Raw genomic sequence first — 24,657 nt, 5'->3', positions numbered from 1 at the left:
GAACAAACATAAGAATCTTTGTTAGCGTTTGTATGGTAGCAGTACCCATAAATTACACTGATGAAAGCACTGTTCTCCTGTACCACGCACATAAAACCTATGTTGATGGATACAAATTTATATACTACACCACGATACAAAGTGAATGGATTGCTCTATTTTGAAATCCAATCTCGTAAAAAAAAAGTACAAGATGTAGCTTACTATGGCAATACACAACATTTTGGTCACTACTAGAACACTGTGTAATTAAACCAAACCTGATCACATAACATCTACATTATTTGTAAACTTATCAAAGCTAAAAACATACTATAAGGTATTCTTAGAAAATGTTTACAGAAAAGTTAAATTTACTTACAGTTCTAAAAGTCTCTACTTCCTGATTCATCTCCTCAAGTTTTTTGTCACATTCTGACTGTATTGCTTTCTTCTGCAGCTCTAGTTCTTCTAAGGCTAGGGACTCCTGTTGCTTTTGCTCTTGAAGAGTTTTTAAACACTCGCTCTGATTTTTCTCCTGTACCGAAATGAGTAAGACAATACACTATTAAGATGGCCCACACCTTCAAAAACAGCATTAATAGGAAATTTACAAATGAGTTAGTAGGAATCATATCATAATCAAATCTATTTCCTCTGTGTACAAACACATGATGTGCATTCCTGTGAAAACAGAATTATTTTAGATCACTTCCATTTTCTTTACTTGGCAACAATTTGCCTACCACTCCCTTTACTCTTTTTGTTTTGTTGAGGTTTTTTTTGTTTTTTTTTTTTAATTAAATGCACGACAAACAATTCAACTCAGGCATTTCATTTTTGTTTGTTCACCATTATTAATTGCAATTAACATCTCTAGGGAACAAACATCCAAACATCTATCCCCACTTGATTCTGCTGGATGATTTTTATATCTATTTCCTATAATTAAAAATGTAACTTTAAAAACAAATGGAAGGAACAGTCAACACCCTCTGTTCTAGTCACCAGCCATCAAAGAAGAGCACAAAAGAATACCTAGTTATTAAGTGAAACTGCACAATGAGCTGAAGTGGATTATAGATTACAGAAAACAGCAAAGACCCACAAGGATTTTTCCTGCCAGAGATCAACCACTGTAAATGTGTAACTCTGACAACGTAACACAACCGGACATAATGAATTGCAATGCCTTTCATTTAACAACTTCATTCTCTGTACCTCTTTTTGTCTAGTTGCTGTGGTCAATCTCCAATAATCCAGAGGTAGAAATTAAAAAAACAAGTCTAACAAAGAGTTACAGAAAAAAAAATAGTAATAATTTTTCACAGAACATACAGCTGTCAGTGATTACCAACAGTGATTCATTATCATTAACTCAGCCTGGATCATTGTAGCTGTTTATCTTTCATGCTCTGATGTCTCTGAGCTCCTTGACTTTTGGAGGGCACTCATATCTGAGTGCTAAGGGACTCCCATTGTGGAATGGGTCAGATTTAAGACTTCTAGTACCCACCTCACACTTAGAGAAATGTCTTTCTACACATTTTAGGAATGCTTACAAGAGCTGCCTTCATCTTCTCCTGGAACTCTCTTTCTTGGGCCTGCAATCTCTCATTTAGCTCCTGATCTTTGGTAGCCATTTCTTTTTTATGTAATTTTTCCAGTTCAGCAACACGACCTTCTGAAGACTTCTGTAAATCAAATGTCACAAAAATAAAATTAATTTCAAAACATTAAATAATGAAACACTTTGTATTATTTCCCAATAAGAAAAACAGTGCAGAGAAAGGAAACCAAAAGTATTTGCTTCCTTTTAGTAACAATTACTTGAGACACTTACTAGTAATAAGTCCTAGAGATGTTATTTTCAAACTTAAAAGTCTTCCACATTCTTGTAAAAGAAACATCACATTTTCAAAAGACTCTTCTACAAAGGTGAACTTAGTGTTTTCAATTTTAGTTCAGATATAATAACAAATTGGAACAGAAACTTCTGTCTGTGACTTTCCCTCTATTCCCATTACTTCATAAGTCAGAAGAAAACCATCATCTGACCTACTGACCCAGCTTATATATACGCTTTACCTACAAATAACATTATGTAAATAAATCATTCTCTCAAAGCATCAGTGAAAAATTAGTAACACAACAAATGTCAAGACAAGAACATCAATCTACAGCTTAGCAAGACATGTGCAGTATGCACTTCATACTAGCTGAATAAAACTTGCTTTGATCAAGCAGATTTTAGCTATTCTTAACTAGTGATTAACAGCTGGCAACAAGTTCTTAAGACTTTTGCATGTACTGGACTAGGGTAATTACTGGAAGTACTCAGCATTAGAACTCAGAATCCTAGTGGAGATGAGCGTGAGTTCACTGACATTAATTTCTTCATCTTTAGTAAATACTGAAATATATCCTTATCATCTCTCTTCAAAGTCTCAGATGTACCTCTAGTAAATGCTTGTATTGAACACTGAAACTAAAAGAAATACAGTTCATTTTATAATGAGTAACATCCTGATTTTAAACTGTTAGTGAAAAGATATAAAGTGAAATAGAAAATTCATATGCAAGTGTTAAGTAAATCTTTAATTTCAGAGATTAATTTTTCTACAATGTTTTAAACAAGTAGAATTTTATAATAATGCTCTGATATATTAAACACATTTTACAACTACAACTTCTTTGTAATTTAATGATTAGGTTAAAAAAACAATAAAGTTATGTTTCAGTTTTTACCTTCATAATCTCAACCACCTCTTGCTTCACTCTGGTCAACTCTTGCTGAAGGTTTACCCTCTCTTCCTCACTTGCCTTTTCTACAGCTTTGATTTTTTCATCCATTTCTGCCTGTAATTTTTTCCGGGCTTCTTCTGTTCTTTGGGCCACACTCAAAGCCCTCTCAAGCTCTTCAAAAGCTGTAAAGATGAGAAGAGAAGAGAAGAGAAGAGAAGAGAAGAGAAGAGAAGAGAAGAGAAGAGAAGAGAAGAGAAGAGAAGAGAAGAGAAGAGAAGAGAAGAGAAGAGAAGAGAAGAGAAGAGAAGAGAAGAGAAGAGAAGAGAAGAGAAGAGAAGAGAAGAGAAGAGAAATGTTAGTGAGCTTAGGAATCCATCAAGAATTCTCATGAGTTAATTATCTAAAAAACTGAGAAATATCTGTGAATGCCTTGGTCGCTTTTGGATTTCAATAGCTTCTTTTTCTTCCCTTAAAATCATTATAAGGCATACAAGCCATATAAGTAAAATAGGGCTCTTTTTCTGACTAGAAGCACTAAATAATTTTGTCACGTTTTATTAAATCATGAAAGAACTCTTCCTGAACAGAATAATCAAGTTCAATACCACTGTACTTTATTTAATGAAGAATTGTTTCTTCCCCACAGCATAACCTTGATAACCTTCTCTTTAACATTGTGTAGAGATTGGTTTTGCTAATTTCATCCACTGCCTACACCCAATATAAACAGCTATGAACACAATTTAAAGGGTTCGTGAAGATTGCCTTGTGCTTCTACAAACTTTGGAAGGAAAAATCTATGGAAAAAATATAAGCATTTGTTCTGAAAAGAACTTAAATATTTGTAACATGTTTCAAAGAACACAAGCAGAAGTAATGACAGACATAAGTCTGCTAAAACACATCTTAATTCACATATCAGAAGCAATAATCTCGTAGCTGCTTCTTATGATAACAAATATTCTAGCTTATTTCATTCACTACTGAGGTAATTACTTAAATATAGAAAGAAAGCAAATCAGTTCTTGAATGGGAGCTGTTTTGTTATGATTTTTCAATACCAGTATCCAAACACCTCACTGAAACTGACGATAGAATCTCCATAGATTACACAAATAATCACTATCAGGGAAGTCCCTTTTCCTGAAAAGGGCATGAGAAGCCTCTGCTGCACGTCAAAGGAAAATTCAGTCTCAAGACAGCACAGTATATGGTACACACTCTGCATAAACTATCTTAGGCAAAATACCTTTGTTAAGTTTGTGGTCACAGTACCAGTATCACATTTGTAATTTAACAGAGCACAGAAAAAAATTGGACCAGTTGGATATTAGTCTGGGAACAGACATAAAATCACTTTTTAAGATGTTACTTAGTATGCTCACCTTTCTTCCACTTAATTCTAAACCCGAAAACCATACATCCCTGGTTTCTTTGATATACCTACTATTGCTTAGTAAGCATTCACAACAGTTACTGTAATCCTTTTTTGTGAAACAAATATAAACAGTTAACCATATTTTAAAATATTCAGGTATGAATTTGAGAAGCAAATTATAATTTCTATTCAAAATCTTCTGATAACATTTGAAAAATGTTTTCAAACACACTGTGCTTTTTGAGCCAACACCACAAATACATTTTCAAGTTACTTAAGTCCATAAAATTGCATTCATCCAATTTCTGACCTTTCCCAACCGTTCTGCAAGGAAGCTTTTCTCTGACTGTTGACAGCAACAATTATGTTTTAGGATGTTAAAAGGTCTGCTATTGACCATGACAATACCAAACCATGTAATCATACCCAGTTTTTCGTTCCTCGTTCTACTTCAACACCTCCTTACAAAGTACTTCAAGAAATCTAAGAGATTACATCAAAGATCAAAACAGTGTAAAGCATAATGCCAGCATGCACAAGGCCTACAGCTCCTTATGAGGCAGCCACTCATTTTCTAAGCATGTTCTTCATCATCCCCACTGAGGCATTTGCCACCCAGGGCCTGGAGGACTCCACTCCTTCCCCCTGCACCCCAAACCATGAATGCAGGCTGCACCACCACAGCTGGAGAGTAGTAGCTACTGCTCTCCTCTTCCCTTAGCCCTAGCCAAAGCACACAGCCAAGACAGCCTAAACTTTTACCAAACACAATTTGGAAAAGAAAACCTGCATCTTTCTGGTTTTTGCTATGAGTAAGAGAATCTTTATTGCATTTAAGAAATCTCTTCCTTCCAAGAAAGAAAATTTAATGCATTTGCCACCACACACAAAGTCACTGAACAGAAGAATCAAATTTGCACTAAGACTGACTGCTGATAAGTGAAAGCTGAGCAACATGCAGGATGACAGCTGCACTGCCATAATTGCAAGCAGGATGCTAATGCAAACACTAGGCAGAGCTGCTGGATGAAATGTCAAGGGGGTATGAAAGCACAAAAAAGCAACACTTCACAAACACACATGGACCTGTAAAAGTTAAATTATATGCATCTCAGGCACTTTTAGCACTTCAGCAAAACAGAATGTTTTAAATCAGAGTAGTTAATTCTAGTGTAGCATAACACAAGAAAATTTCAAAAGTAGAAGGCTAACACCGGGGAGAGAGAGAACACAGTCTAAATTACTATTATTAATAATATTTTTCTAATCTATTGAAGCTTTTAATACTATTGTGGATAAAAGCTCAGAATAAGAAGCCTGTGTTTTTATCCAAGCACATCTATCCTGAGTCCTAAGAGTAAAGTAAGGACACTGCCAGTGCTCTTCTGAACCAGTATGCTGAGAAAAGATCCTTCTGTCTAAGGTATCGGTCTCATAAAGGCTCACTGGCAAAACAGAACTGCTAACAAACACATCAACAAAGCCTCAGACAAGTCTTGCAAGAACTCATTCATGTGACGAAAGCAGACCAACAGGTAGCCTTCCTGTTCAAAATATTAAACAGAGCCTGAGCACAGTCTAAGAAGCAACAGGTTACAAAACTGATTCTAATAAGACATGCACCAGAAAGTTAACTGCTTTACAAACATTACTCCTAAGTACCAGTTCCAGTTCTCCCTTCCTTGCCTCTGGCACCCTGTGTAACACAAGTTAGTACTGTTAAGGCTTCTTGACTACTCTCGTCAATACTGCAAACATATATTACCTTCAGCTGTAGTGCCATCTACTGCTGGAAATTGTGCACAAGGCACAAAACAGATAAGGTAAAAGATGTTTACATTTTCTTACTGAAGGCTGAGAGCAGGCATCTTGTCAAAAAACTACTTGAGAAATAAAAGGTTGAATTAATTTCCCATAGTAAGTTTAGGCAGCTATGCAGGATTCTCAACACAGAGTCGAGGCTTATTTGTTCTCCATAGAAAGGTGCAGAGTATAAACTAATTAATCTTGAAAAGGAAACATCATCTGCAGAAAGCAGCAAAGTAAAGAAATAGGAATTCACTTTCTAAAGACTGTTTGTTTACTTACTTTACTTCACAAAACATAAACCCATCAATTAACTGCATTCTGAGAAGTCAAAGATGACTTATGACAAGAATTGAGGAATAACAAATTTCAGCTTAGCAATAAATTTACAAATTCTAACAAAATTATTGTTAAATGAAAATACAAATAATCTACATAATTTGAAAAGCATTCAATAACATTTGCAGTTGCTTCCAGTTAATGAACTGCCATTGCCTGAGAAGCACAGAATTTACTTTTAGAGCCCAGACCAAGCACCCAATGTTTGATGTAAGAAAAGAAAGCCCTTACCCCAGTCCTGTTCATACAAGGCTTGGGAAAGGCACCATGATTCACTTATTGGCATGTGTGGATGCACAAAAACAAGATGCTCTGTGAGATTTCAATACAGCGTACTTCTAACTATTAAAAAACTGAACTGCAACATTAAGTGGGGACACTCAGTTCATACAACACACACAGAATAAGGATATGCATCTTTCAGTACACAAAAATGCATTAACATTAAACTCTCACTATTTTTCCTTATATTAAATCAAATACTGGTGCTTTTCAGCACTGTCACTTAATTACAATGAAAAAGCCAGATACGTGACACTGACAGAATTTAAAATACGAAGTAGCCACAAAATACATCCATTTTTTTTTCTAGTCCTACACTGTAGGCTGAAGTTAATGCCAAGTACAAATGTATCACCGCTTATTTCATTTGTCATAATGTAGATGAAATTTAACACTTCTGAGAGTACAATATTGCACAAAGTAAATCTTCACTGAATCACAATACAGAAAATTAACATGTCTACAATGAAAAGTAATCTCACTTAAACTAGCCAAGAAACCTAACTGCAGACCTCAAATACATAAAGCTGTCAAGTTCACAAAATCAAAGGCTGTGACAAAACCAATTTCAAGCTTTCCCAATATTCACGCTGCTTTTTCAAATGCCGGAACAATGATTTTGACTGCACTAAGCTCCACGTCAGTTGCATGTCACAACTTCTTTGGAATGCATAGGAAAACCTAATAAACTTCACTGTACTAAGTCATCTTCCAGAGGTTCCAACATCTGCATATGCATACTTACGAGAGTACAAAAATAAGCACTCTAAGTTAAAATGGACACTTTCACACCATAAACATTACTGTAAGCACTTAAAAATAAAAAAGAACACACAACACACAAATCTCCTCTTTGTTAAGTGCAATGTGCACAATACATAATTCATAAGTTAAATTCCCTGTCACTACAGTAGTTAATTTTTCCATGAAGACAGGTCATCCTTAACTCATTCCAGCTACGCAGATATGAGGGCATTACATTACAAACAGGAGCGTGCAGACATCAGTTCCTCATTAAAGGTTTCTACCACTTGTTTTAGAACAAGTGTTTTGTTTTTATGTTTTAGATAAAGTCAGCAGTAACTTCATATCTGTGGGATGTTAAAATATTATTGATAATCATATTTTGTTTAAAAAAAAAAAAAAGCAACAAAAAAAACCATAAAACCCTAAGCTTGCTGGTCTCAAAGAAATGTACAAAATCCAACTTCAGCAAAGGAGTCAGTGATTTCTAAAACATGGATTTTACAGCTAAAAATTCTCATGAAAGGATAGGGAAGGAGGGCAACTAATCAAAATATTCATTATTTTCACAGGTTGGTCAGACGTCTTCTATCTGACCACTCGTTGCTTTGTCATTTTGATGTTTCCTTTGCTGGTTTTGGAAGCTGAACCTACTCTTCTGTATTGCAAACTCATATTTAAAAATGGAAAGTTCTGATCTAAACTTACATAGATTTAAAATAAAACTGCTACAAGGTGTATGGTTTGAACTTCTCAGTACTTACAGAGAGAAAAACACCATACTGTATGCTCTGTACAACTAATCACATCATAGCTCCTGCCACGACTGTAAACTACTCCCTCTAAATGCCTATGAGAACAATCTAAACATTTCTCTGTGAATTTTGATAGATACAGTGCATGAAGGGTAGACTGACTGAAAGAACACAAAAACTTAATGCTATCAAATTTTCAACAACAGCAAACTTTGGTTGGTAATAATTGTACAAGTATTAGGTTACAAAGCCCTGAAACACCAGGATCATCACTAATATTTTAGTGGGAAAAAGACCTGAAATGCTTCTGCTACAGCTGTTGAAAGAAAATGTTAGTTATGATTGTATCACATCCTCCTGTTTTTAATTCTTCCCAAGTTCTTATGTGTTAATTGCTATATTTTTTATAGCAAATATAGATGGTGTTAGAATGACAACTTAAATCTTTCCAAAGTTTCTCTCCTGAAATTACACCAATACAAAACTACGTCAATCTTGCTTTTTAATACAAAGAAGGTAAAGCTGCTTTTGCAGCTTCCTTCCTTGTTCAAGTTGAAATAATAGGAGAGTATCACACAAAACAGTTAATAACCCATGACTAGAAGTGAAGTTACTAATGACGTCTGCCGGGGTGACAGCCGAACACTGTGAATGTGAAAGCTAATAAACTTCAGTTTCTTACCAGCTCTTTCAGACTTCTCTTTCAGCTCTTTTAATTCCTCGCCTTGTGTAGTTATCTGCTTGATCCGAGCACGCAGCTGAGCTACCTCTTCCTCTTTCATTTCCAATGTTTCATGCATTTGCCGCTTTGTCTCTGCAATTACCATACCCTACGGAAAAGGTCCTTGTGATAAAAACTAATGGACAAGTAAAATGCGTATTGAAAACAATTTCAAGCTAGGATACACTCCCTGTTAGAAATAACCTTTAATCCATTACTACAATATCAGAAATCATGGTATTTTTTTTCTATGTCAGAAAACAGAAAATAATAAAAAGATCAGAAGAGGAATTATTCTGAAGAGCCAAAAATTATCTAGTGGTTAAAAGTGCTCCTCCAGGAAACAAGAACCATCAGTAAAATTTATTTTCTTGGGACAGACATTTTTCTTTGTAATATGTATTCTGATTCTCCTTAAAGAACAAGCATGGATGACGATGAACATTAGTCATGCTGCTTGTTACACCACCATCAAAAGTTATTCCAAGTAATCACAGTTAAAAAAAAAATAAATCTGGAGAAACTCTCCATATTCCTATGAAACTACAGATACTTCATCGGGTGTTTAACTCCTTTATCTAGCATCTCATCCTTGTTAGATGTTTTAAATCTTGCACTGAGGTGTGTAACCATCGGAGTCCACTCACTTATCATTATGTCTTTGCATAACATGCTCTTGCAGTATTATCTAAGAGACAAATATTTAAAAGTATCTATATAATAAAATTCTCAGCTAGCTTAAATGGTTTACTTGTTAAAACTGGAGGCAAGGCAAATCAAACTAGATGACTAAGAACAGCTTTAAACACCACTAAGTCAGATATTTCAAGTTTAAGAACTCTTCTTCCAAAACTGCTGTTTATATAAAAATTCTTCCTTATTTACCTTGTCCTGTTCTAGTTGCTCAATCAAATTTTTTGCATCACGCAGCTGTGTAATCAGTTTTGTCTTCTCACCCATGTGAAGGTCCTAAAATGAAAATAAAGAGAGTCCATCAGCAAAAGCTTTAAATGCTGCCATGCGCATGAAAATACCTTCTGGTAAGCACTTGAGGTTTGGCTTTTAGAAGAATGATTTCTAGACTGGTACATGACCAAAACTGTTATTACATCAAAAATGTTACACAGGCTAGCAGTGTGGCCCTGCATTATGCCTTGGAGGTGAAGCAGAGGAAATGAAAGCAGGCAGCCTTAGAATTACTCCTAAATCTTCCAGTCTTAGGCTGCTTCATAGCTTTCCTAACAATCCAGGTATCCGAAGGCACGGGATCTCTTGTGGATGAGAGAGAACTAATGGTAAAACAGGCAAGAAATATATCTAAGGCATCTGCTCCCCTACCCACATCACGGCTTACAACATGATCTTAGCAACGCAGAATTTTATCTGTTTGTGCCCTATGAATAAATTCTGCAAGTACTGAAATTCTTGCATCATTTTTGTAGCTACCCATAAAGTCAAGATCATTTTACCTTCATTTTCTCTAGCTCCTGAAGTCTCTCTTCCAACTGTTCCTGCAGTGCCTCTTTCTCGTTGGTTAGCTGGGCACAGCGCTCCTTGTGTGACCGAATCATCTCCTTGCAGCGTTGCAGCAAGTTCTCTTGGCGCTTCACCCTCTGATGAAGAGTTTCCAGTGTTTTAACAGAATCTTCATTACCCTCTACAGACAATATACCAACATTACCACGTGCACAGTTTTTCCAAAATGCAGATCTACTTACATAATTCACAGGGAGGGTGACTCACAGATCTTTAAATAAAGAAAGTTGTGCGAAGTTTGCAAAATTTCCAACTGACAACTCTACATGCATTCCAGGTCCAGCTAGAAATCATGCATGCACATACACAAGATGGCAAAAGAATTCTTTCACTCCAAATTAATCTGCAAATCCCAATATGTAAAGCAAATCATATCTCTAAAGTGCCAAGCAAACAGGCCTTATTTTCACAGTGTTTTGTATGACATCAATTCTAGTATAGCAAGGTTGGCAATATTGCATTAGGCAGGAAAAAGGCCAAGTTCAGTATCTTTCTAAGCTATGCTATTCTCCATAGAAATAGCTTCTCATAGCTAGAAAAGCTACTATCTTCTCTAGCATATGGATAATATCTTATGTTCTGTCCTGGTGCTCTGAAAATAGGATCAGACACGTTCTCAGCCATTCATTTCATGACCACTGGGTCTTACACAATACAATTCTGAAGGAGATTTGAACACAGGAACCATCCTGAACTCTGATTCCTGGGGACTAAGTATGTATGTTACTTCCTAAGCAGCATATTCTTAGGAAGGGCATGACACTGGGCAAGAAAATCTTTGCTCTAACACCACATGTTATTTACACAGAAAAATCACGGCAAATCCTGAATGAAGATAATTTCAAGATGCATCTTCATCTCTATCTGAAGCCTAACAGTTACGAAGTCATGATTGACACTTTCATGATATGCCAGCAATATATTATCCCACAATCAATAACCAAATCTAAACAATACTGGGATTTCTATAGCTCAGATATCTCCATATAGAGGAAACCTTAAAAGAGATCAGTCAATAGTCCAAGTATCAAAATTCTTTACTTCTACTTATTCTGGAAAAAACACACCGACAAAAAGTATAGGCAACTGGTCTCTTCTAAACTCTAGGGACAGTTCCTTGCTTATGGGAAACAAAATCTTTTAATAATATGAAATGAAGACAGCAAGAACCCCTAGTGGCAACAGCAATACTTGGCATTAACATTATTTATAAGGGCTACACAGACAAGATTTGAATTCCTATAGAAATTCAGCATCTTTGAATGGTTACTGTGTCCTATAGGTGCCATCCTGTTTCCAAAAAAACCCATCTCTTCTCTAGAAAACACATTGTGCCTTAAGTACTTTTACTCCATTGTAAATAAAAGCATGCTTTATTCCCCCAAAATCAAGATCTTTTAAAACAGCCCCAGTACCTACCATCACTTCCTGGTTCCATCATATTTTCTGAATTGATTTCTTTCGTTTGACTTTGAACTTGTGGTTCAGACTGGTTATTTGGATCAGGTAACTCAGTGCCTATCTGACCATTCTGTAACCTCTGCTTCAGCAATGATACCTAAACAAAATGTTCTTTTAGTTAAAAGGTAAGGATTCTAAGATGACAACGTTTTTGTTTGAAGAACAAGAGAAAGTTAAGAAAACTGTTTTTAGCAAATAGAGATAGTAAAAATCTGTCTGGTTATTCTTAGCATTTTTTAAAATCACAATTATGTTTCTAAGCAACAAAAATGGTATAATTAGGAGTGGAGAATCAACAAAGATCAATTAAGGAACATACATTTTACAAAAGCATTTTTAGCTCAGATATCTGCTAATGTTATGTTCTTGATTACAAAGACATTGCTAAGGTATTTAAGTACAGATCAAACATCTGTATTCAACAAGAATGAGATTTTCCAAAGGTATTCCAAAGGTATCTATTTAATTCCTAGAGAATCATAAATTCTCAAATTTTAAAACACAGCAGCACTTATGATAAAACATGGACACTCAATGCAGGAAATTCATAAAAAGTATATGGAAAACACTAGTTTTTAAAAACAACTCTTGGGGATGGTGTTGTACCTGAGTTTGCAGAACACTAATAAGTTGATCCTTTTCTTCTAAGGAAGCATCAAATTCCTCCTGGAGATGTTTCTTAGCTTGTTGATCCATCTGGAGCTCCTGAGAATCATAAGAAATGTGTTTACATTTCAAACAAAAACTGAAATATGAATCTAAAAAGCTTATATATATTATGAAACAGTATCTCACTGCAACTGTAACTTCGTGAAAAAAAAACATAAAACATCTATTTCTTTTACTAAACAACAACAGGAAAACCTAATTCTAATCCCAGCAACTAAAATAAGAGATTAGATTAGACGTGAAATTATAAAGGATTCTCTCTTCCAGAAAACAAGTTTGTGTTGGGAATCAAATCTGTTCCTAAAAACCTGTTTTCCACGCACACGTTTCTCCTGGGAACTAAGGAATCCTCTTTGGTAAACCAGCATTTAGGCACCAGATTAAATCAACATAAACAGCAGAAATGTAAACTTCCTTTATGCTTCATTTGATACACTGGAATTGCAATGTGACACATGAAATTTGTTACAACAGAAAGTACTATGGTTTGGGTTTGTTTTTTTTGTTGTTGTTACTTTTGTTTGTCTGTTTGTTTATAATCTTGAATGTGTCTCAAATGAGACAGAGGATGCCAAAAAACGTCAGGAGTGGCTTTACTTGGTACTTGAATTCATTTAGCTGAACACCTTTAGAAACTTGTAGCCTAAATAGAAAGTAATATCTACATCACATTATAAAATGCTTATTCAAGGTAGTTTCTGATTGCTTTTAAAGTTTATCTATTTTTAAATTATTATTTAAATAATTATTGTTAGCAAGATAAGCGTAAACTTGCATTCAACTTCTTACTGAGAACCAGAACCATACACATTTCATCCAGGCACTGCCAATTGCTTTTTATCCATGTTTTTATTTTTTTCATTCACTTAATCCACATGCAACTTTACTAGGAAGATATACCCTAGAAAGCCAACAGTCCTATAATCATCATTCTGCAAGGGTGCTGCTTGTGTAAAAGCAAGTGCCACCTGTAAATACGTGATCTGTCATGCACACTTAGTTGTGTTACAGAAAGCATAAAGAAAGGATGAAAAAGCAAATGAGACAAAATGCAAGGCACTCAATGGCGCCTGCTTTGCTTTCACCCAATTCCCAGTCTTGCGTTTATGGTCTCCTGCTTCCACAATCAGCAAACACCAATTATGAGACCTTCAGCAGTGAGCACCGACTGCCAAAAGGACAGAGTTGCAAAGAAGGTTCAAGTAAAGCTGTTCCCCTCTACTTTCAACAAACCACATCCATTTCTGAACCATATGCTTTCTCTTGTTCTCAGGAACTGCTGATCACACCTCATTACTATGCTTCAGAACTGTAGAGGCAATTCCTTTCACAGCAAAAATGCCAATAAAATGTTCTGAAACCAGCACTGCAACAGACCTCTGCATTCAAAAACCCTTTCTGACCCCTGTCTGAGAGCAGACACAAAGCACTGCCGAAGAGTTATTTTTAATAGGAAAAAGCTAATGCAAAACTTAAAGTAAAATAAATATTTACATCCATATTTGCACCATCAGTTTAAAACAAGGAAAACTTAATTTGCTCTTACATCGCCTCCTCAGAAGAAACTTGTTTAATTCAAAACACTTACGGGAAGAATGGACTGTATGATGAAGGACAGCTCTTTTGGTTTAGTTTTTTAATTAAATACTGATAAATAAGTGGCTACATAAATGAACGATGAATTCATTAACATTACAGCATTCACAGTGGAATCTTTCCATTTTATTTGTATGTTTTAATTACTGTTATTTTAAGTTTTGTTTTAACTACATGTTGTAATATTCAGGCTTTCAAAAGACCAAAGAATTGTTTTTTGAAGATTTTAAATTAATAGAAAAGAATTTAAGTCTTAGGTTTTAGGAATCTTTAAATCTGTAAGATTTTTAAGGATAAAACACATACGTACTTAATATCTCTTTTTAAACATACACACACAATCACATCTCTTATAGTCAAAGAACTTTGGCAAAAGATGCTAAAAGTTCAGTATGCACATATGCAACCCTTTTCCTAATAAAAACATGTTATGTCTGATATATATAAGCCTCTCAAACTTTATAAAGCATCAATACGCAGGAAAACTGAATGTACTGGGGCACGCAGCTATCCACTTGACATGGAATACATTACTCACATTTGTAGCAAAGAAAGAAATGCTGACAAGTCAATTTGTCTGCATGGCTGTGGGTATTTCTAGAATTATTTATATCCCCCCCAAGAAGTAAGTAAATCAAAACAACAGCAAAAAAGAAACCACTGAACTCAACAGCCATGAAAACCCTTATAGGAAAGACCTGTTATTTGTATTTACCTAGTTTAATTGTTTCTCAATACTAAAAAAGCTAGAAGTTACAGAGCCACATCTAATGCCAGCCCCAACAACACTGCAATAACCACACACATTTCAACCAGGTTCACAATCATGAGAAAAGCAATTCAATTGTTTCTACGAACTGCTCTGCCTTAGACTGTGACAATAATCTGCTGAATGGGAAATAAACAAGAGAAACAGCCTCATGTTAGGCAATAAAAGCAAGCAGTTAAAAACCCTGCTGTGCAATAGGAAATATTTTCCAAATTGAATTTAAAATCAAGAACCAAGCACAGACAAAGATCCACTGCATGTATGGAGGAAAGCAAACATTCAACCAATAAAGGAATTTACCTCTCTCAGTTCTCCAATTCTGCGAAGTGCTTTATCCTGACTTTGACTCAGGATGCCCTTAAAAAGGAATAAACAATATTAAATGTAACTGCAGGTACAAAGTATAGATAAACTCATAGAACTGCATTTCAGCAGAAGAAATCTGTGTTTATATTTATTTTTCTTTCAAGTCAAATTTGATGTGTAAGTATTGCAATAAACTACCAACTGTGAGTTGGCAATCCATCACATGAATTCAGTTAATGCGGTCAAAAAGGCAGAAGTACAACAGCTTCACAGCTATCTGCACAAACCAGTATTAGCTGAGATTTCTAAGGGCACCAAGCTGAGAGATAGTTTTCTCTTTATTTTATTTATAAATAAAATACACAAGCATATGTAAACATGTACAAATGCACATAAATGAATATAAACAAAGGACAAATGTGTACTTGCACTACATATTTCAAGATTTAGAAAAGCACTCGAACACGAGAGGAAGAATAGTAATGCTTACCTGTAGCTTCTTCTTCTCTCGCTGGATAACTTGATAAGCAGACACCAGCTAAAATACAGAAAACAGTAATAATGATGATAATGCACCCACTAACAGATATCAAAATAATTTGCTTAGTTGTATCACTATATGCATTTCCAAATTCCTTACTTCACTTGGAAAGCTCTTCTGACAGGAATATACGAAAACAATTGTCTTATGCAATGTTCACCTTTTTCAAAGTCTATGTGTCAAAGCAAATAGGTTACTCAGGACTCACACACAGTACTCCCTTCACTGAAAATAATCCTAAGAACTCCCAAGCTTAAGTATAGGTGGTCGAAAACTACATCAGAAAGTTATATCCCGAAGAATTACTTCTGTGGGGATGTACATTTTTAAGGGTACAAATCCCAGAGAGTTTGAATATAAAAATGGTTTCATCTTATAAAGTACACTTTCAGCTCCAGGAGAAAAAGGGTTGTGTAAGAGTGAATGTTCTCATGCCATGTGCTTTGTACAAACCCAAGCAGACAAAGAAAAACTGGAAGTGAATGAAATTTTTCATTGTAAGCTGACAAAAGGACTTCATGAGTAACTGCACAATTTAGTTTAATTAAAAATCTGATCGCAATTGCCTAAGCTGTCCAAAGCTGAAGTAGCATAATGGAACTTGGAACCAGAATACACTCTTTTCCAACTACTGAAAAATTAAGGAAAATCAATGCAAAACATGAAACCCAGAAATCTGTAAGTCAGTAAATATCTTCCAAATGTAATCTAAAAACTGGAACTTCTCAGAATTCAAAGCTACTATTAAATTTGAGTCACACTTACTTCATACCTAGAAGAAATCAAAAATTATATTACTGAGACGCCAACTCCGCATTCTACTTTCAATAAGAAAATATTTTAGATCTTAAAATTCTCACTGTATGTTCCAATGCATTTCCTCCAAGCTCCAACACGTCTTTAAATGGTATTCAAAGAACTGGAGAAACTCATACGCACAAAATATCTTTTTGATAGGGAAAACTAGGACTTGCTGGACAGACTGCACTAAAAACACAAAACAAAATCTACAAATTGGAGAGTTTTCATTTTAACAACACTTATTTTACTTAAACCTTTAGAAAATACAACCTTATCATACTAGCTGGAAGATAATGAAAAAATAAAGGGAGCTAACAGTGAATGAACTAATTAAACACAGCTTTTTAAGATATATGTTAGACACAATAATTGCCGTATATGTCTTAGATTGCATGGATTTTCAAACTGAGAGACAAAAATCCACACAGAAATTTCTTAATTTGTGGGTAGCACAAGTAACTTAAAAAAAAACAACAAACACAACAACATACATTTATTTTTAAATACAAGATGTATACTTAAAATAAATAAATAAATAAATAAGGCCTAGAAAGTTTAGTCTTCCAAACAATTTGGACAGTGAGTAGCAATGCTACTAATATCATTGCTTTCCACTGTCAAGGCAAAATAAAAGAAACATAGAAGTGGTATACATAGAAGTTGTGGGGAACAGAACTCAATGACTGAAAACAAAGTGTCCCTGATAAATACATGGTGTGAAGCACAGAGTGTAGGTGCTTCTGAAACTTGCTCTGAAGTACAAAGTATATCTGCCATCAAACCAGCACAGGCCATGCTCAGCACCATACTCAACACCAGCCTAGGTACACGCTTTCACCAAAAAACCTCCTTGACCTGTTTCTGGGTGAGGAAAACACTTGGACAAAGTGACAGTCAACTCTGTTCCCAAAAAGAAGTAATTATTTACAAACAAGAGATGAAAAGGGAGAAACTTTAACAAGCTGGAGAGGCTGGATGACAAGAATCTCATGAAGTTCCACAAGGGGACATGCAAAACCCTGCGCCTGCTAAGGAATAACCCCAAGAGCCCAGCTGGGAAGCAGCTCTGCAGAAAAGGACATAGGGGTCCTGGTAGCCACAAAATTGTATGTGAGTCAGCAGTGTGCCCTTGGTGCTTGGAAGGCTAATTGTAGTCTTGGCTGCATCAGGCAATGTGCTGCCAACAGGTCAAGAGAGGTGATTTGTCCACAGTACTCAGGATTCGAGAGGCCACAATTGAAGTACTAACTGTTCCAGTTTGGGGCCTTCCAGAACGAGAGACCTGGAGATATTAGAAAGGGCCTGAGGAGTTGCCACCAAGATAAAGAAGGGATCAGAGCACCTCTTTAACAAGAAGATGCTGATATTGCTCAGCCTGATGCAGAGGAGGCTCTCATCAATGTCCATAAACACCTGAAGGGAGAGCAAAGAAAGGCTCTTTACAGTGGTTCCCAGACAAGAAACAATGGGAACAAAGTAGAATACTGGAAGGTTACCTCTGAATACCAGGAAGCACTTCTGTGCTGTGCAACTGACAGACCACTGGCCCAGGCTGTCTGAAGGGCTGTGGAGACTTAGCCTAGGAGAACTCCAAAAGCCACCTGAACATGATTTGGGTGGCCCTATTTGATCAGGGATTGGACCAGACAGACTCTGAGGTCCCTTTGTACCTCAGCTATTCTGTGATTCTGTGAAAAGTATTTCCACACTGTACTACCAGCAAAACTTCTGACTTGTCTAGGCCAAGCATAGCCAGACTTAATATAATAATTAAAAGTCTATGATATTTATAATAGGATCCATTTGTTCCAAGCTGAGAAAAACTGCAGAGAAAAAATGATGACCCACTACTGTGGTATTCTAGTCTTACTTTTTTCCTTCCTCTCCCTTCAGTGCCATTGCTTACCTCGGTGTATTTCCCTCTGTAGTTGCCCAAGCTGCGCTCCATTCGGCGCAGTCGCTGCAACAGCTGCTCCTTGCTGAGGCTGTCTGCATTTCCTGAAACCTCCTCTGTCTCACTTTCAATGTCAGAAGGTGGGTCAAAGGTGGGACCAGTTGCATCCACATCCAGTCGATTCAGTGAATCTCTTGAGGATGTTCGTACCAGAGACTCTTTAGAAGAAGAGCGGAACAGGGACTCTTTTACTGGGCTTCGAAACAATGACTCCATGGATGGAACTCGGAGCTGAAGACGCTGGGTGAAAGACTGAGCATCATTTGGCTGCAAGAACCCAAAGCAAGAAGTTACTTCTGCACTGCTTTTAGGCAGAGAAAACACTAATGCTGAGGAAACAAAGACCTGAGTAGGGCCAAGGAACCACTGTCACCCAGCAAAGCACCATAGAGATGACACAAAAAAAGCTACCATTCCCTTAGCAGTCACCTCCCTGTGTGGAAAAAACAGCCATGCAACTACCAGGTGTGGGCAGTTTCAGAGAACAACTAAATTCAATACAATGCAGTTCCAATTTACTTTCCTGGAAGCATGTATTTCTGTGCAAACCCATTAAAAAGTGAATACATAAACAAAAAGCTGCATTTACTTTTTACCTCCAATTAAAATATATAAATGCAACTCACTTATTGATGCATTAAACAGAAGTTTGTATTTATCTCAAAGATACAAAGACCTCTTCCTACGATTGAGAAAATAAATTAATTGTAAAAGTCCTTGTACAACAGCTCTAACATGATATTGAAGAGACTTTATTTTAAATAGATATATAATTTTTACAAAAAATGCAATTACTGATTTATGTAACACAAGTCCTTGTGAGGTTTTAAAACAGCAGAGCCTATGCTATAGAAATATGCACTGCTGGTGCTAGAGCAGTGACTTTACAGTGCTACCAAATGATATAGCCTACAAAAAGGCTGGAATGCACACAGTAGGAATTGCTGCTAACCCCACTCCAGCAACTCAGATGTACTCAGATGAGATATATTAAAGGATGACCTCCACCTTATCATTAGTGATGACTTTTTTTTAAGTCTATCAGTTATTTTCCTTCAGCTAGAAAGTAACTCTGTCCTAATAATATCTTAGAAATATGCTGAAGTGCTTCTCATCCCTTCTCTAATATGAAGATGCACACTGGGCACACTGGCTAAATTAATACAAAAGAAACATGGCAATGAAAGACAAAACAAAAGCCCCTTAATTACCTGAGGGGATGCTGGCTCACTTCCATTGTTTTCAGTTGATCTGGGAACCAATTGCTTAGGTAAATTCTGCAGGAAGAAAAACAACTCTTAGGAAGAAGAGACTAATGACCAGATTTCACTGTTCCTACAATTAACACCCATGCTTTTTTCTTGTCTGTGTTTCTAGTACTTTCTTTAAAATGTTTATTCCGATATGTTCATGCAAACAAGCTAGTTTGTTAAACTCCAAACATATTGCTGCAATATAAAGAACTACAAAGCAGCTACGTGTACGCAGATTAGTATGAGACATCTGCAAATGCCAACATTTCCAATTAAATTATTCATAACGGTTATTTATGTAACGCTTACACACAAATCAAAGGAACATCAGAAAAAGACAAAATAATAGCAGAAAAAAATAAACAAAAAAACATATATTGAACTGGTGGCCAGTGGCGTTTACAGCTGATGTGAGGAACACTAAAATCGCATTATCCTTCTCTAAATAAGAAAACATAGAAAGAGGGAAAAAAAACCCACATATACCTGCTACCTGGATAAATACACAGTTAATACTCTGTTTAAGACTCCAAGAAAGCCCAGAAAGAATACTAGACTTTTAGAGAACACATCCTGTAAGACTGGACACACACATTTTTCTGCACTTCCAAATAAGGAGAACAAAAATCTACAAAAAACAATAGTTTTATTTTCATTACAGATTTCAAACAGTTGTCTGTTCTGCTGTTCCTATGACCTGTGCTCAGGTGCGTCCTAACCTGGACAAATTCAGAGTTTTCTTGTGCTTAAGTCTAGTCAGCCTGATGTAGTAGAACAAGTTAGAAACTCTTGGATATTATTATTTTTTTTTTTCCAAGAGAAGCACTGAAAAATACTTAACAAAATATAAGGAATAGGGTTAAGAGCAACGTAACTTTCTAACTAAGATGTTCAGATATGCATGGAAGCATAAGTATAAAAGAGGAATGCATCAGAAAAAAGCAACAACAAAGGGCTTCGGTATGGTTTAATATGGACCAAACTCAATGAAGTATTAAAATATCACAGAAGATAGAAATCCAGACAGCTAAAGAAGCCCAAGAAATTAGCAGTCACCCACACAGACTCCGACTAGGTGAAATGAGCAATAATGAGCCACATAGGAAGTCTGTCTGAATTTGGAAATTGCATTCCATCTGGCTTGAGCAAAATCAGCATCGTTTAATAGCACCACATCATCACAGTGGATTTAGCTTTAGTGGATTAAGAGCTCTTGCTGGTTTTTAAAACTAAAGCATTCCCATGTTTTATTCTGGGCTACATTACCTGTTCTCACATTTTCTAACTGGAAAGCTGACAGTAAGGACAATCCAAATAAAAAAAACTACTTTCTGCTTTATAATTTATAATACAGCATCTACTTTAATTTGGTAAAGAAGGTCCAGGTCTAGTACTCAATAAACAGGAGAGAAAAGACAAAAGTCAGCAAGAATTCATGCTAACTACATATTTCAAAAATCATGTATTCCAACTATCATCAATGGAACTAAAGCTACATAGGGTTTGTACACCTGCTTCACAAGGATACTTCGGTAATATTTAAGTCATTTCAAAACACATGAGTAATTAGATTTAATAAATCTAATAAAACATTTATAAATACATATTTTAAAAATATATATCCTTTTTAACTGTTAAATCCTTTAAAAAAATGACATCTCAAAACTAAAACTAACGCCATCTCTTTTAAAGTTTTCCTCTTCACTGTCCTGGTATCTTTGCTTTTAGCCTAAGTAAACAGAAGTAGAGTCTATATTTAGGATTATATTTGCTATCAGAATAAATCACGAGGATGCACAGGTTATCCTTCATAAAGGACCTGGACCCTCACACCAACCTAGCTGCTACAGTCCTAACTCTGTGTGCTCTAGGGCAAAGGGTCATCTTGTAGTATCCATAAAGTGAAAGGTAAGCATGAATAGAGCTTGCTATATATAAATACAGATTTAAGAGGCTTTGAAGAGCTTAAAAGCCTATCATAAGCCTCAAGAGTTGTTTTGGTGAAACTGGAAGCAGCGGGTGTGGGCATTTTGAGTCTCAAAAACTGTAGAGCAATGACAGTCTCAATGGAGACCAACAGAAATCCTTCCTCCATTATCATCCACAACATCATACAACAACTGTATCTATATCCAATGACAGCTATGTCTATAATTATTCATAAAATGCTTGCTTTCTGTCATTAAGATGTATGATAAGATGTATGTACCAGAGCTCAGTTTTAACTGGAACCCTCAGGGAATTCTGTTGATATTTGTTTGTCCTTACAACCCTATTTCTGAAATGCAAATTTATCTTACTATTTATTTCCCAAGGGTATAAATATTTTCACGTGTCTAAAAATTTAAAGTTCAAGTGCCTGCATTTAAAAACACTCTACTGTTCTTACTCCCTTCCTCAAGCATTGCAAAATTTTGGGTAAATTATAGAGGAAGTCAGAAGGGTTTTGTATATACTTTTTCCCCTCCAAAAATCATTTCTACATCCAAGACTATCTGCACTGTGTTTCTTCGTGTAAGGAAAACCACAAAGGTCAATTAGTAAAGAGCTTACACTAGCTTCCTCTATGCACAACAAAAAAAAAACCACCACAGTTCCAGGCATGTTGCTCTGATGCCCATTCTCTTGGACCACATATCACCCGAAGACACACAGTTAAGATACCAGCCTGTTTTAGCAAAGTTTATTTATATGTTTGTGTGTGCCTATGGAACACTCATTCTCCTGTATCAACAGTTTACCCAGGTTTCCCAAATGTTTATCTTTGGTTTTCTTCAATTTGTAATAATCAACACTCCTCTTCCTTGAAGACTTTTCATCGCTATTTTCTGCTCTTCCATTGCTCCCCCCCATCACCCTGACTTCTTACACTGAGGGCACTTCTTTTCAAAAGGTTCAGAGAATAAAACCAGTTTCTAATCACGTTAACTCCCACATTATAATTACTTGCAGTGTTTTGTATGTAAATACACAAGGTGGTGATTCCTGTCACTAAAGTATATACAGAGAATACACAGGCAACTTTAGAGCACTCACACAACTATATTTTTTTCAAAATGCAGCTTTACAAGTGATTTTCTGCTGTGTACTGAAAAACAGTCCATCATTGTTAATGCTTTATCTGCAGAATTTAAAGTAACTATTACTAGACCTTGAATGTGGTCAAAATACCTAAAAACTAAAAAGAAAATATTTAATGCAAAATCTAAAAACTATTCCAAAGCTACAGATTTCAGTAGTCTGAATGCCAGCTTTGTTCCTCATCAAAAAGCTCAATATGAAGGACACCATGTCTGAGCTAGTGATGAAGCTGTGCTCTGAGATAACAAGCAGAAAACACTTTGGCACATACAAAGACTTTCCACAAATCACCTTTTCTAGCATTTTCAGAATTACCCTTTTTAGTTTGAGACACAGTCCCACCACAATATAGCATATACCCTGTTATAGCCATCAGTGTCTTCTCATTTTTCATTCACACACTGCATGAGCAGCAAGAAAGGACTCACTAAATAAGAACAGGAAAGTAAGGAATCATGAAATGACGATGGTCTGATGGTCTGGGACTGTACAATTTTAATGCTGTTTTGAGTCACTATGCACTCAGGAATGCCATGGCTCCAAAGAATGTGAAGAAAGACATCCCAGTTCTGGGGTAACAATCCGAATCATACAGCTTTGTATCTGTATATGTCAGAAATTAAAAGGCCACTTTTGTTCCTATGTCTGCTATTTTCTCTCCGGTTGTCTTGTTCTCTTCCAACCAAGCTCCTCTATCTGCATAATTTGCATACTATGCACACAACACTTCCAGGCAAACAACTATATATTTAAAATAAAATCTTAACAATTTAGAAAAAAAGACCGCTTAGCCTCACAATAATATCATTCAGGTTACCAAGTAGCTGAACTTGTTTCTTTTCCTACTGCCATCAACAGTAAATTACACTGAGCCTTGCATTGTAGGCAGCAAAATGTTTGTGTGTCTAAAAATTACATGCAATCTCAGTGTTTATCATATTTACTTATCTTGAAATACGAACACATAAAATGAAGAGGAAGACTTTCAGTAGCATCATCAAATTCTAAGCAACCAGCGTACAATTTTGTGCAACAACTACTTAAAAGTTGAGTAAAGTATTGTTACTCATGTAACAGAAACTGTGTTAATTTATGTGTTACAATAAATTCACATCATACAGCACACCAGCCAGGAGCTACCAGGTAACTCAGTGAAATTTAGTGCAGGGTTAGCAACAAGGTAGTTAAGACACCATTGTGAGAACAAGCCACAAGCAACACTAGGTTTGCCTTCTAGTACAGGACTCTCTTTAGCCTCTCCTAAAGGCATCGCTAAGAGGGGTGGGAGGACTCACCACACCGTCACTCTGTGGCTTAAGTTGCTTGGTGGGATCCAAAGCAAAGATAGTATACTCAGAGAGAAAAGCAGGCTCTGCTATCATCCCGGCTAGAAGCTGTCATTCAATGCAAAAAGTACGAAAACGAAGATAAATCAAATGATAAGGTAAAGAAAGTTGCAAAATTCTACTGATTTATGACACTATTGAAAACATTGAAAGAAGGTACAGACCACAGACACTGATAAAAGTAGGACAAGAACATAAATTGTGCATTACATCATTCAGTTCAAAACAGCCAAAATACAGTCTTGATTATTTAGAAGAAAGGGAAACACATAGTTTTTTAAAAGTATCGTATTCAATCCCAATTGATTTTCAGGTACAGATGTTGACTTTTATTTTTTTAAGTTCTGTAGGTGACTTGCCTTCTGATACTACTAAGCCTTCTCTGTCTCAAAAATACATGTGAAAAACTCATTAATCCACCAGTTACAAACAAAGTACATTTTTAATCTCCTAATATTCATATACCTTAGAATCCTAGTTGCACTGAATATATATATTTCTTCAAAATTATCTCAAGTACCAGCAGATTCCTACTTTATAAAAAACTACTTGCAACGTTTATATAGTTATATTATAGGCAGTGCTGCAAGATAAG

At 35.9% G+C, this 24,657-nt stretch overlaps 1 protein-coding gene across 12 annotated transcripts in view; it reads right to left on the bottom strand.

Moving 5' to 3' along the window:
• Positions 1–24,657, bottom strand: part of GOLGA4 (golgin A4) — a 73,857-nt gene that overhangs the window by 23,116 nt on the left and 26,084 nt on the right. For 7 of the 12 annotated variants that reach the window (XM_015854957.2, XM_015854962.2, XM_015854952.2 and 4 more), the window contains exons 3-15: positions 24,012–24,110; positions 19,594–19,659; positions 18,335–18,649; positions 15,577–15,624; positions 15,081–15,137; positions 12,353–12,451; positions 11,705–11,843; positions 10,219–10,406; positions 9,635–9,718; positions 8,711–8,858; positions 2,728–2,906; positions 1,542–1,673; positions 362–517 (exon numbers count right to left, since the gene is read on the bottom strand). In XM_015854957.2, the coding sequence (XP_015710443.1) occupies positions 362–517; positions 1,542–1,673; positions 2,728–2,906; positions 8,711–8,858; positions 9,635–9,718; positions 10,219–10,406; positions 11,705–11,843; positions 12,353–12,451; positions 15,081–15,137; positions 15,577–15,624; positions 18,335–18,649; positions 19,594–19,659; positions 24,012–24,110 (1,710 nt within the window). Of the gene's footprint in view, positions 1–361; positions 518–1,541; positions 1,674–2,727; positions 2,907–8,710; positions 8,859–9,634; positions 9,719–10,218; positions 10,407–11,704; positions 11,844–12,352; positions 12,452–15,080; positions 15,138–15,576; positions 15,625–18,334; positions 18,650–19,593; positions 19,660–24,011; positions 24,111–24,657 lie in introns of those variants that run through there. The other 5 variants (XM_015854958.2, XM_015854956.2, XM_032442550.1 and 2 more) reach the window with 2 other exon arrangements.

The sequence above is a fragment of the Coturnix japonica genome, chromosome 2, assembly GCF_001577835.2.
Source record: "Coturnix japonica isolate 7356 chromosome 2, Coturnix japonica 2.1, whole genome shotgun sequence".
NCBI lineage: Eukaryota > Metazoa > Chordata > Aves > Galliformes > Phasianidae > Coturnix > Coturnix japonica.
This window is presented reverse-complemented; position numbering and strand designations above follow the sequence as displayed.